This window comes from Crocuta crocuta, unplaced genomic scaffold, assembly GCF_008692635.1.
Source record: "Crocuta crocuta isolate KB4526 unplaced genomic scaffold, BGI_CrCroc_1.0 scaffold56, whole genome shotgun sequence".
NCBI lineage: Eukaryota > Metazoa > Chordata > Mammalia > Carnivora > Hyaenidae > Crocuta > Crocuta crocuta.
Window position 1 is genome coordinate 1838188 of NW_027531334.1, and position 13262 is coordinate 1851449.

Here is a 13262-nt window from a genome sequence, read left to right on the forward strand (position 1 = left end):
CCCCCCCCCCCCACCTCACCACTTCCCAGGATAAGAAACAGCATCCTCACTGGCTAGTGTCAAGCTCAGTGGTGCCCATATATAGGCTAGCAGGAAGAATGGGTGGGCTGCATGGATGCACACCATGAACAAATATCAAAAATTCGGGGTGGTGTCACACTGCAGGCCCTGAGGAACTTGACCTAGATAGAAGCCATGGTCTTAGAAGGACACACAGGAGTCAGGCAGTCTCACCCCACTCACTGTTTCATTCATTCCTTTTCAATGCAATGGCTGCACCATGACCATAGGTATGAAGAAAAGAGGTGGTCATTACTGGTCACGCTGATGCTGTGCTTAAAACAGTCCTACATCCCTTAATGCAACTCAATCCATTTAAAAAATATAAATACCCAATTCTTTCTCAAAGAACTGATTGTGACCTTTGGTGCTGGTGTGTTCTCATTTCCATTCTTAGACTGGCCACCCTTGCCCTGGAATCTTGACTATTTTGGCTTCCAAAGTCTTCTGGGAAATGTAAACATTCCTGAGATGGGTCTCTCAGCTGCTCAGTTTTCACTTAATCCCCGGGTAGGGACTCTGTCGTTGTCTGTACAAAAAACAAGCCTGGGACTGATGTGGTCCTATAGGAGCAGCAAGGGAGATTGCAGCTGGGTCTTGTGAGGACAAACACTGCCCCCAGGGAGACGTGAGGAGGGTGGACAGTGGGGAGTCAGTGTTACGGAGCTGGACACAGCCATCTCTCCTTTCCCTCACAGAAGGTCCCCTAGGGGAATGCTTTTTAATACCTGCTTAGCAAACAATATCCATTCATTTAGTCATAATAAATCCATGCAGTATCAATATTTTTGAGTACCAAGTATTATAAAGTGCCACAGTAAATAAAATCTATGATAATTAGAAGAACTTAATAACTAATACTTATTAATACATGCCGGGAAAAATGCCAAGCGCCTTGCATGAATTACTTGACTGATGTTTTCCCACAACCCTATTAGAGCTGCATCATAATTATTCCCACTTTATAGATATTGCCATAGCTACTCAAGTGGTAGAACCAGGATCCAAAGCTAGGTCTGTCTGATTCCAAAGTCCACGCTCCTAAATAATGCAGTCAACGGGCTCTCCAGGTCTGTAGGGAATGTTGTTGGTACCCTGCTCAGATCCTACCTGCCTGACCAGGGCTCCCATTCCCCAGACGCTGGGATTATGGGCTGTGGGCAGGTCATCGCCACCCCTTCTCTGGGGAATCGGTGTTGGGCCTTCTCTGGTTAGCAAGCTGAATTGAGCGCTGACTGAGGTGGGTTTTCAAAAATCTGGCTCCCTGCCTCAAGGTACAACCAACTCTGCATACAATTCTTGCTGCAACCAAATCTGCTGCAACCAAATCTCCAGCTGAGACCAAGTCATGCTGAGCCTTCCTCCCTCAGTCCTATCCCTTTACCCCTTCGCCACCCTCCACCTGAGAGTCCATCCCAATAAATCACTCTCACCAGAATTCACATGTCAGCCTCTATTTCTGGGGATCTGACCTAAAACAGTTGCTCCTGGAAATGGTCCTAGAAGCAGACACATGATGAGGTTGTGCGGGGGATCCCTCCCCAGCTGGATCGAATATGAACCCTGCTGCTGGTGGTGGTGGAATGGGATGGGATATGGATGGAAGGGGATTCTGAGTTGGTGCCACACTTTTGTGACATTTGAGAAGTATGGAAAAAGAATGATTGTTCAAACTGTGGNATGGAGCAGGAAGCATGACAGGCTCAGCTCTCTCAGCACCTGGAAGCAAAGTGTGAGAGTCAAAGCTCCTCCTTGGCAGCATTTCAAGAAACACACATCTCCGGCACTGAAGACCAGGCACACAACCTAACTGTAAGAGAGACAGAACTTCAAAATAGGCTGGATTGTAAGCTTGTGCAAGTCTCCTATGCCCAGAAAAGGAGGGATCTCTATGAATTGGGAAGAGGATCTCTGGGTAGATTCACTGAGAACCACCTGCTTCTCTTGTATCACGTGGAACTGCAAAAACGGCCTACTTCTCCTTGATAGGAGTTATGGCCCTGTTAGGACCTGTATCCCCTACAGGCCATCAGCGCCCTACTTAGGGCAGGACTGCAGCCTGCACTCCCTGAGGGATGCCAGGAATGCTGAAGGAGGAGAGAAGTTGTACCTAAAGGACATGGCCAACATGTACCGGCAGCAATGGGAGAACGTGTCTGGGAGTGAATCCTGAGAGCAAAGGGGTGCGCTGGGCAAGCAAACTATAAGATTGGCCAACATTGGGATGCATCTCGTGACTTAAGATGTAACAGTACCTCACAAGGGCCCTGGAAGACAAGGCTAATACACTGCTGTCAAGAGAGATGCCAACACCACTTTGGCAAATTATGGAAGAAAAAAACCAAACACTCAGACAAGTAGGGATGCAATGACAGACATACGTAAAATCATAAAGAACATATATATATTGGTCTCTACCCCCCAGTTTCTAATGTTTGGTCTATAACCCCAATGCCTGACACAATGCTCCTTAAGCTCTTTCCTGAGCGATAGGAATGTTTTACACGGGTCTCCTAAATGGCTTGGAATTTCTTGGTGATAGGAATGTCTTTGGTCCCAATGAGGTGACGTTGAGTGGGCTCTTGGATGGAGGCTGGTCACTAGAAAGACCAAGCCATGATTAGAGGCTTGGAACTTTCAGACCCACCCACCCACCACCTTTCTCCAGAAAAAGGCGAGGGGCTGGAACATGAGTTAAGAATCAATTTTGCCTTGGGTTCGAGCCCCGCGTTGGGCTCTGTGCTGACTGCCAGCTCAGAGCCTGGAGCCTGTTTCAGAGTCTGTGACTCCCTCTCTCTCTGACCCTCCCCTGCTCACGCTGTCTCTCTCTTTCTCTCTCCTAGAAATAAATAAAACATAAAAAAAAATTTTTTAAAAATCAATTTTGCTTATGTGATGAAGTCTCCATAAAAATCTCACAAGTATGAAGTTCAAAGAGCTTCCAGTTTTCTAAAAATATCCACATGCCAGGAGGGCAACACGCCCCAGCTCTCCAGGGACAGATGCTCTTGTGCTTGAGACCCTTCTTGACCTTATCCTGTTTATCTCTTTCATCTGGTTATTCATCTGTATCCTTTATCATATTCTTTATTATATAATAAACCAGTAAATGTAACTCAGCGTTCCTCTGAGTTCTGTGAGCTGTCAGCAAATTACCAAATCCAGGGAGGGGGTAGGAACTTCAATTTATAGCCGGTCAGTCAGAAGTACAGGCGACAATCGGGGTCTTGCAGTTGGTGTCTGAAAGCGAGGGCAGTCCTACAGGACTGAGCCCTTAATTTGTGGGTTCTGATGTTAACTCCAAGTAGATAATGTCAGAGCTGAACTGATTGTAGGACACCCAGATGGCGTAGAAGAATTGGTCAGTGTGGGAATAAACCCACCCATCTGTTGTTTACAAGTGTTCTGTGCAATGTTAAGAGTAGAGAAGAGGAAAAAAACACAGTTTTCCCCAATATAACCTACTAAATCAGGGATTGGCAAACTAAGGCCCATGGCTCAAATCTGGCCTACCACAGATTTTTGTACTGCCCGTGAGCTAAAAATGATTTTTATATTTTTAAGTGGTTGAAAACAGATTCAAAAGAAAAATAATATTTCATGACACATGAAAATTATATGAAATTCAAATTTCAGTGTTTATAAATAAAGGTTTTTTGGAACACAGCCATACTCATCCATTTACATATTGTCTGTGGTGCTTTCATGCTGCAATGGCAGAGTTGAATTGTTGCAACAGAGACCGTATAGCCCACAAAGTCTAAGAGACTTACTACCTGGCCCTTTACAGAGAAACTTGGTTGATCCCTGTACTACATAATTTTGAAAATCCAATAGCTGATTACGTTTCTAGGGAAGATCCAGAGGACACTCTTTTACAAAGGTGAAAAAGAATGTGCTCATAGTGAAGAAAGCACCAGCATCACTGGGAAGCTCGGTGGTATCTCTCCTCTGTAGGCTGGGTCTGAATGCTTTCATTGATCTGGATCCCTAGTAGCAGTAAGAATGATAACACCCCAAAATGAAATAGGGGCAGATGGCAGCACTCAAGACGCAAATGTAGATTTGTGGATGTAGTTACTGCAATGGCAGCCAAGGAAGCCTGACCCACAAGGATACTAAGATGGCTAATAAAGCATAGTGTTCCTAGGAGAAAAATGGATGGACAGCCGACAGGGAGGGGTGTTACTTATATATGTACTCAAGAGATCAAGAATTCATGAGAGAAGGCTGAGACCAGCACTCCCCGCCCCAGAGAGTCAAGATCTCTTGCTCAGTTTCCAGGTCTGTGAGCAACACTGGGTGGATACTCTCCACTCTGCTCTCCAGCCTTCTGTACCTGATTCTGTTTCCTAAGAAGACTGAACTATGTGTACTGCATCAGCAGGCTCCCTTACCCTCAGGCTTGAGCTTGGGTTCAACCAATGCAGAGCAGCAGTAGGGGATGGAGGGAAGGAGAGTGAGGTGAAGGTATATATATTCTCCTGGCATTCTCTCTGCAGAGGTGCCTTGGACTGGCTGTAACCTTCAATCAAAGATTATAGTAGTTCTGGGGCGCCTGGGTGGCTTAGTCGGTTAAGCGTCCGACTTTCGCTTAGGTCNGGTGGTCCCCTCCACACATCTCTCCCTTCCCACGTTCTCGTAATCACTCTCTCCCTTTTCCCTTAAAGACTAAGGGTGACAACATACACTACTACACTTCTCCTAATAGTTTCTTTAATGCTGCCTAGTCCTTTGTAACTGTCCGTTTTAAACTGTCTTCAAACCACCTTCCTTGAGAATACTACATGTTCCCAGCTATATCTAAATAGATCACGGTACAGTTGCTGAAAATCAAAGAGAAAGAAAGTTTTAAAGGAACCAGAAGAAAACACCATATCTTCAAAGACGCAAAAATAAGATTCACATAGTTTCTCAACAGAAATACGGGAAGCCGGAGACAATGGAAAAATGTTTTCCATGTGCTAAAAGAAAGTAACTGTCAACAGGGAATTGTATACCCAGCAAAACAAGTATATCATTTTTAAATGAAGGAAAAATTAAAGATATTTTCAGACAAAAACCAAGATAATTCATCACCTACATGAAAGGAAATACAAACAATATTATTCAGACAGAAGGAAAATGATCCCAGGTACAAGACAGAAAATGCAGGAAGATGTAGGGGCGCCTGGGTGGCTTAGTCGGTTAGCGTCCGACTTTTGCTTAGGTCATGATCTCGTGGTTCGTGGGTTCGAGCCCCGCATCGGGCTCTGTGCTGACTGCCAGCTCAGAGCCTGGAGCCTGTTTCAGAGTCTGTGTCTCCCTCTCTCTCTGACCCTCCCCTGCTCACGCTGTCTCTCTCTCTCTCCTAGAAATAAATAAAAATATTTTTTAAAAAAATGCAGGAAGATGTAAAGAACAACAGAAAGGGTAAATCTATGTGAAAAGTGACTCTCAAAACAATACTAATTTCCTGGAGGGTCTAAAATATATATATAACTAAAACACATGGTAATAATAGTGATAAGTTGGGAAAATAGGTCAAAAAAGAGTTAATGTGTCTTAAGATTCTTGCATAATCCAAGAAATGATTAAAGTACTAATTTATACTATACCTGAATATGTCAGGGGTATGATTTGTAATGTCTAGTGTAACCTCTAAAAGAATAGGAAAAATAGCATAATTACCAAATAGATCTTTTTATAATAGTAAGCACTTAATTCAAAAGACAGCAAGAAAGAGTAGGGAAAAAAAAAACAGGCAAAACATATATGAAGAAAATAAGGTGGTAGCTGTAAACCCACATATATCACTAATACCACTACCGAGTACATGGCCCAGAGAAAGAAATGTCAGAGACGAAGAACTGGGTTGTTAACTGAATCAAACCCAATTTGGGGGAAAGTGAATCAGGAACAAGGGAGGAGGGTCTAGGATGAGGTAGAAAACAATGTTGGCAATCATAGACGTGCTTTCCCTCAAATGTTTGGTGACTGGAATTAAGGCGACCTGGGATGGCGTAAAAGTCCATAAGGACAGACAAAACAGGGAGCAGAAATTCTTACATTCATCCTAATCAGTAGCAACCAGTTTACAACAGAAGCACATTAATCTAGTTCTAGCTCTTCGTTGTTTACAAGGCTTTCAGGGGCACTGTACCAGCTGTTCATCACAACTCTGGGGCAGAGAGCATGCAGCATCACCATCATCCCCATTCTGTAGGAGGAAATGGGGACCGGGGAGCTTCCACAACTTCCCTGTAATCACACTCACTGCTGAGCTCAGAAGTGACATCATCCACTTCCCCACCCAGCACTCTCTCAGCCGCATGACCTCTTAAGCTAGAGTAACAGGATGTATAGCCTACTGATCTTGCCATGTACCTTTTACCCCTAAATTTGGGGAACGTTTATTTCTCATCCTGCAGAAGTGCTGGGTAGCCTAGCACTGCAGAAGGTTGTTAAAATTAGATGAGCTAACACACAAAAATCCCTAGTACCAGGTAGATGCCCAAAATGCAGCAAACTCACAGTAGATAAATCAAACTCTCCAGGGAGTGGCTTCAGGGACGGGCAAGAACTAGGAACTGTAGGTGACAGCAAGATGGGGGGCACACAGGTCCAGGCTTTATGGAGTTCCCAGAAAAGGAAACGGACAGAAGAAGAGTGTAAACAAGTTTGCTGAAAGGCAGAGCAAGGACCGTAAAACAGATATGAAAGGCAGTGGAGGAGATCACATCGAGGTCTCTCTCTGGACAGGAAGGGGACATGAAAGGACAGGTGTCAGGGGCAGAGTGGCCATGACTGAGATGGGCAGTCACAGTCTTTACCTTTCTGGTCAGTGTGACCACCACGATGACTGCCGTGCAGATGGCTGCCAGCACTGTGGCCATGGCTCCAAGCAGTGGGATCTGGAACCTAGCGCTGCGCTCAGCCACTGGAGGGGCGACAAAGTACAGATGGGGGGTGAGAGCCAGAAGCGAAGGGCATCTATTACACAGGGTAGCCTCCGTGTCAGGGCGCCGAGGTGCGGGCTGGCCGGGTCTTTCTCTAACCACAGGACCGGTTAAGCCCAGCTCCCTGGACAGCAGGGCACCTGCGTGGCTCACTGTAAAATCAACGGCTGATCTCTGGATCCAGAGCAGACCATTGTTAACACTCCCTTCCTCTATCTGACAAAATCACTTTCCATGATAATCATGAAATGAAACAAAAAACAACATCCAGGGGAAAAGAAAAAAAAAAAAAAAACCTGGAGAGTGAATATTTTCCTTTATTAAATTTCATAGTTGTAATCATACTAGTAAAAAATATTTAATTAAAAATCAAAATAAAATTAACTAAAGCACAAAAAAGAGGGGAGAAAGCATATAACCTTTCACATTAGGCCTGTAACATTTTTCTAGCTGTGAGAGAGTAAGGTTCTGGAGGTTTCTCCTTTGCTTTTTCTCAGCACCTGGCACATAGCAGGTGCTTAATAAATACTTGTGATATGCAATTAAAGCATGAACAAATGATTTTCTACTATGACATCAAGTGTAAGGAGGAGAAGCAGAAAGGGGGGTGTGAAGAGTGATAGCTGATCCAGGGACAGTGAGAGAGGAACAGAACAAGCGCCCAGCTGTGTGCTGTTCTACAGGTAGGAGGGTTTCCAGGCTGCCCTGTCCCATTCCCACCTCCTTCCTAGGAGCTCGGGCGGGCCCCAGGGGTGCAGGGAACTTTTGAGAGAAGAGGGTAGCAGAGGCCAGTCCTCTTCCCTCGAAGGGCTTGCCCTGTGGGAAGGGTGGCCAAGGAATGCAATCACTAAGGACAAGGCAGTGCCCACAGGGGGCACACGGTAGCAGGGGCGAGGGAGCCCACGTGCCCCAGAACGAGTCCCTCCTGCACTGCCACAGGCAGGGGAAGAGGAGAGACGGGGAGCAAAGCAGTCATGGAGAACACAGCTTCCGGGGGGGCAGAAGGGCTGCGGCGGGCTGTGCATAGAGCCAGAAAGGGTTTCGGCTCTTCCTCACACGCTGCATTGACCTATATCAGAGCCAGCCAAGAAGCCGTATTTGAAAAGGAACTTTAAAGTAGCCTTTCATCATCTCAGTCTGCACATATTCTGCTAACTCATAAAGCTTAATCTCCAACACAACTGATGGCAGCAGATAGAAGCTCTGAGGGTGTAGGGGCGCCTGGGTGATTCGGTTGGTTGAGCATCTGACTCTTGATTTCAGCTCAGGTCGTGATTCCAGGGTTGTGGGATCAAGCCCCATGTCAGATTCTTAAGATCCTCTCTCTCTCTCTCTCTCAAATTAAAAAAATAAAGAGCAAGAAGCTCTGAGGGTGTAATTTAGTGGAACCAGATCATCTGTGTTAAAACCAGCTCTACTGCTCTGAGCGGTGGTAAGGCTCAGCCTCCACCTCCATCAAATAGTCACATGGGAGGGGCTGGCACTCATAGCTAACACTTACTTAGTACTTATCATGTTCAGGCTTTGTTTTCTCTTTTATTTTTTTTTAAGTTTATTTATTTTGAGACACAGAACGCACAAGTGGGGGAGGGGCAGAGAGAGAAGGAGAGAGAGAATCCTAAGCAGGCTCCTCTGCAGCACTGTCAGCACAGAGCCCAGACCCATGAAACCGTGAGACCATGACCTGAGCCGAAACCAAGAGTCAGATGCTTAACCGACTGAGCCACCCAGGCGCCCTGTTCCAGGCAGTGTCTCAGGGCATTTTCCCGTAGTAAGGAATTCAATCCTATGTTAGAACCTCATGAGGTTACAACTATTTTCACTTCACAGATGAGAAAACCAATGCACACAGAAGCCAAGTAATCTTTCTGAGGTCAACAGCAGCACCAAGATTTGGACCCAGGCTGTCTGGTGTCAGAGTCTGAGCTCATAACCACTCTGGTACACTGTTTCTCAGATACAAGAATCTTTCCCCACTTTCCAGAGAGCGGGTTTAAGTGTTCAGGTGGATAATGAATGTGAGAGCAGTCTGGAAACTATGAAGTGCCATACAAAGGTAAATTATTATATATTTACACTTAGCACACACTGTGTTTTAATCTTTTTTTTTCTAAATGTTTTATTTATTTCTAGGAGAGAGAGACAGCGTGAGCAGGGGAGGGTCAGAGAGAGAGGGAGTCACAGACTGAAACAGGCTCCAGGCTCCGAGCTGGCAGTCAGCACAGAGCCCGACGCGGGGCTCGAACCCACGAACCGCGAGATCATGACCTAAGCGAAAGTCGGATGCTTAACCGACTAAGCCACCCAGGCGCCCCTGTTTTAATCTTTTATAAAACTTAGAAGACAGGGGCACCTGAGTGGCTCAGTCAATTGAGCATCTGACTTCAGCTCAGGTCATGCTTTCAAGGTTCTAGAGTTTGAGCCCCACATCGGGCCCTCTGCTGTCAGTGCAGAGCTTGCTTCAGATCCTCTGTCTCCCTCTCTCTCTGCCCCTCCCTTGTTCTCTCTCTCTCTGTCTCTCAAAAATAAACACTAAAAAAATAAAATAAAATAAAAACTTGGAAGCTAATTCTTTTTTTTTTTTAATGTTTATTTTTGAAAGAAAGAGAAAGACAGAACATGAGCTGGCAAGGGGCAGAGAGAGAGGGAGACACAGAATCTGAAGCAGGCTCCAGGCTCTGAGCTGTCAGCGCAGAGCCCCAGGCGGGGCTCAAATTCACCAGCTGTGAGATCATGACCTGAGCCAAAATCAGATGCTTAACCGACCGAACCACCCAGGTGCCCCAGAGCTAATTCTAATTTGCCTGACTGATACTGAACTAATAAGCAAGAACGCTTCCCAAATGACCTTAACAAGAGTTCTTCCTAACCAATACATAAAAGATGCCCTTCTTACCTAAACAGTGGCTCTCGATTCTGGCTGCACATTTGAATCACCAGGCATGCTTTTAGAATCTATGACATCCCAACTTTGCCCCTAGAAATCCTGCTTAAATAGTCTGGGATGGGGCTCCAGCATCAGTTATCATTTAAAAGCTCCCTGGTGGGGTGCCTGGGTGGTTCAGTTGGTTAAGCGTCCAACTTCGGCTCAGGTCATGATCTCATGCTTTGTGGGTTGTAGCCCCACGTCAGGCTCTGTACTGACAGCTCAGAGCCTAGAGCCTGTCTTCAGATTCTGTGTCCACCCTTCTTTCTGCCTCTCCCTTGCTCATGGTCTCTCTCTCTCTCTCTCACTCTCTCTCTCAAAAATAAATAAATATTTTTTTTATTTAAAAAACATATTTTAATGTTTTATTTATTTCTGAGAGAGAGAGACAGAGCATGAGCAGGGGAGGGTCAGAGAGAGAGGGAAACACAGAATCTGAAGACAGGCTCCAGGCTCTGAGCTGTCAGCACAGAGCCCGACGTGGGGCTCAAACCCACGAACCACGAAATCATGACCTGAGCCGAAGTCGGCCGTTTAACTGACTAAGCCACCCAAGGTGCCCCGAAAAATAAATATTAAAAAAAAATTTTTAGGCTCCCTGGTGATTTGAATGTGAACTGGGGTCGAAAGACCCTACTCTTACAGTGTTTAGCAGGAGTATATCTTCTGTTCTGGAGGGTGAAAATTCATCAGCCACCTTGCTCCAGAGGGCATACCTGAGCTTTGTAGGACCTCCAGAAAGAGTGTCCCTCTGTAAATCCCATCGGGGTAGGTGTGATAGGTACAAATGTACTCCCCTGTATCATTCCTGGTCAGCGACTGCAGGCTGAGGTCAAGGCTGGGGCCGGGGGCCACTCGCTCCCTGAAGGCCGGGCAGACGTACCACCCCAGGTGAGTGTGATGAACGGCCAGCAGTTGGTCCTGTTGCTCCCAGTTGACCTGTGTCACTTTGGCAGTGGTAGCGGAGAGGCGACATTGCAAGGTGACAGAGCCACCTTCTTCTGCAGAAATGTTCCCCATTGTTACTATCCTGCCGGACACAGCTCCTAGGGAAGAGGAGAAAGCGTGCGTGAGTCCTGTGTCAACAGCTGTCCTGATATCTTCCCGCAGAAATCCTAAAGGGCTCTGAGGCTAGAACTGGTTTGTGGAATGACCGCCTCCCCCATCCGTCCTGTCACTCCCCACACGGACTATAACTACTACACTTCACCCACTCAGGATATTCTGCTACAATCTAGCTTCATGACAAGCTCTTGGATTTCCATGTACTTATTTTGTCTCCCGACCTAGAACATAAGCCCTGTCAGTCACCACTTCTGTTTTATTTCATCTTCCAGCAGCCAGTTCTGTGCGGGGCACATTACTCCTTGAAGTAAACCTTGCTATTTGTTTGAGTGCCGTTTGGGGTGCCTGGAAAAATCCGAAGGAAATGAAGACTGGAGAGAAACTTGTTTCTCCCAGACAAAACCAGCCTCCTCAGCACTGACCACCCCCAATCATCTTGGGTACAGCTCCACCCTCAGATGGTTCAAAAAAACAACATACAAATGAAATTATAATATAGTGTCTCAATATCTGTGCCCTCTCAGAAACATATGTTTTATTATAGAAGGGAACATACCTAATGTAAACTCAGCCTCTAATGGCAGACTTTCTGGAATCTGTAAGGAAGACATTTGTGATCCACAGAAAATGTACAATGTCTTTCTAGAAGGTTCCTCAGGGACAGAAGAAAGAATGATGGAACAGGAATGAACTTCTACAAGCAAGCTGATCATTCTCCTCCTTGTTTCCTTTCTCTCCCCCCCTCCCCCGTTTCCTTTCTTGGGTTGGCCAGTCCAACACCTGAACCCCAAGGCCTCCATCTGCCACCCAAAACAGAATCTGCTTCCCAGAGGCTGCCTTTTCTCACATGACGGGACAGAGGATTCTAAAAACCATGACTTTCCTTCCCTCACTCCTGGCTTAATTTCCTCCTTCTGTTTCTCCAGTTCCAGGCTGGATTTATAGGCCTTACCTGAGGCGGGGAGGGGAGCCTGCCTCAGCCCCTGTGCCCAGATCAGGAGGAGATACCACTGCATGCTTCTGCCTGGCGGGGGGCCTACAGGAAGCCGCCCCGGCCTCTTCTACCACCGAAACTAGCGGACTGTGGCTGGCAGGCCAAAACTGAGCCTATGAGGAGAGAGGGTCTCGGAAAAACTGAGTTCAGCAAAAACAATGTCAGAGACAGATAAAAAAGCTCCCAACAAGTACACAAACTGCATAGGGTGAGCCACAAGAAAGACCATGAAGGAAACACACTAAAAAATAAACAAAAATGTGGTTACAGACACATTGGTCTCTGGGTTACTATTCGTCAATCAACTAAATTTAAATTCTGTCTTAATGCACTTGTTTGGTACCAGCCTTTGTCTAACAAGCTCAAGGGCCCTGTGTATCTGAGTAACGCCCAAGATTCTGAAAAGCCTGTGGAGTTCACTGGGTTCCACTTGTTTCATCCTACTAAAGAATATGCACCGATAAGAGAAATCTAAGTTGGCACACTTACAGACCAGGACTTGCGCTTAAAATCTAGTGAGCCAGTGAGCAGGAGGCATTTACTTCGGAGACAAGATGTAGGCAGGACTGTAAGTCTCAGACAACAGAGCAACTTTCCTTTAAATGAGGTCCTCTTCTTGAATCTGATTTCTTCTGTCTCGTTTATCTGGACTGAGACTTTGTTGAACTCTAGTTTAGTTTCTCTAACTCAGTAGAATCAGAGGAGACCAGAAGAAGGAGTTTTCTTGTGATTGGTGACCCCCTCCCCACCGTCCATGAAAATCACCCGTGCAGAGAAGGGTGAGCTCCAGTTACCTGACCCTGGAAAGGGGCTGACTGATATTAGTCTGGAGTTTCCAGCTCATTATCAAGTTTTACCATCCTTCTTCCTTCAATCCCTCTGTCTGTTCTTGCATTCACTTGAGAGTCCTAAGAGCCTACGAAGCACCAGACTCAGCACCAGGCTCTGAAAATACAGGGTGAAAAATCATAGCCCCTGCCTTCAGATACTCCAAGCTTGCTCTCTGGTGAAGCTACACTCTGGGAGAAGGAGGTGGAGGGTTTCTACTCACCTGCCTCTAGGCCTCGCCTCTCCTATCTTGGGCAAGTTGCATGGTGTATGTCCTGAATACCTGCTGCTCCACCGGGGGGAACATCTACAGCCTTGTGCTGTGCCCCTCCATTCCAGACAAGTACCCTGAGCAGTCCACACTGTCCACACTGTCCAGGCTCCTGTCCGCCTTTTCCCTCCTCCCCTACAGGATGCTCCATCTCAATTCACTTTCCTGTCTTTCCTGGGC

General features: G+C 46.3%; 1 protein-coding gene across 3 annotated transcripts in view; it reads right to left on the reverse strand.

Moving 5' to 3' along the window:
- Positions 1–12057, reverse strand: part of TIGIT (T cell immunoreceptor with Ig and ITIM domains) — a 19491-nt gene extending 7434 nt beyond the window's left edge. For all 3 annotated transcript variants that reach the window (XM_077771860.1, XM_077771861.1, XM_077771859.1), the window contains exons 1-3: positions 11942–12057; positions 10641–10970; positions 6873–6979 (exon numbers count right to left, since the gene is read on the reverse strand). In XM_077771860.1, the coding sequence (XP_077627986.1) occupies positions 6873–6979; positions 10641–10970; positions 11942–12005 (501 nt within the window). In that variant the 5' untranslated portion in view covers positions 12006–12057. The remainder of the gene's footprint in view (positions 1–6872; positions 6980–10640; positions 10971–11941) is intronic.
- Positions 12058–13262: the final 1205 nt, after the last annotated feature.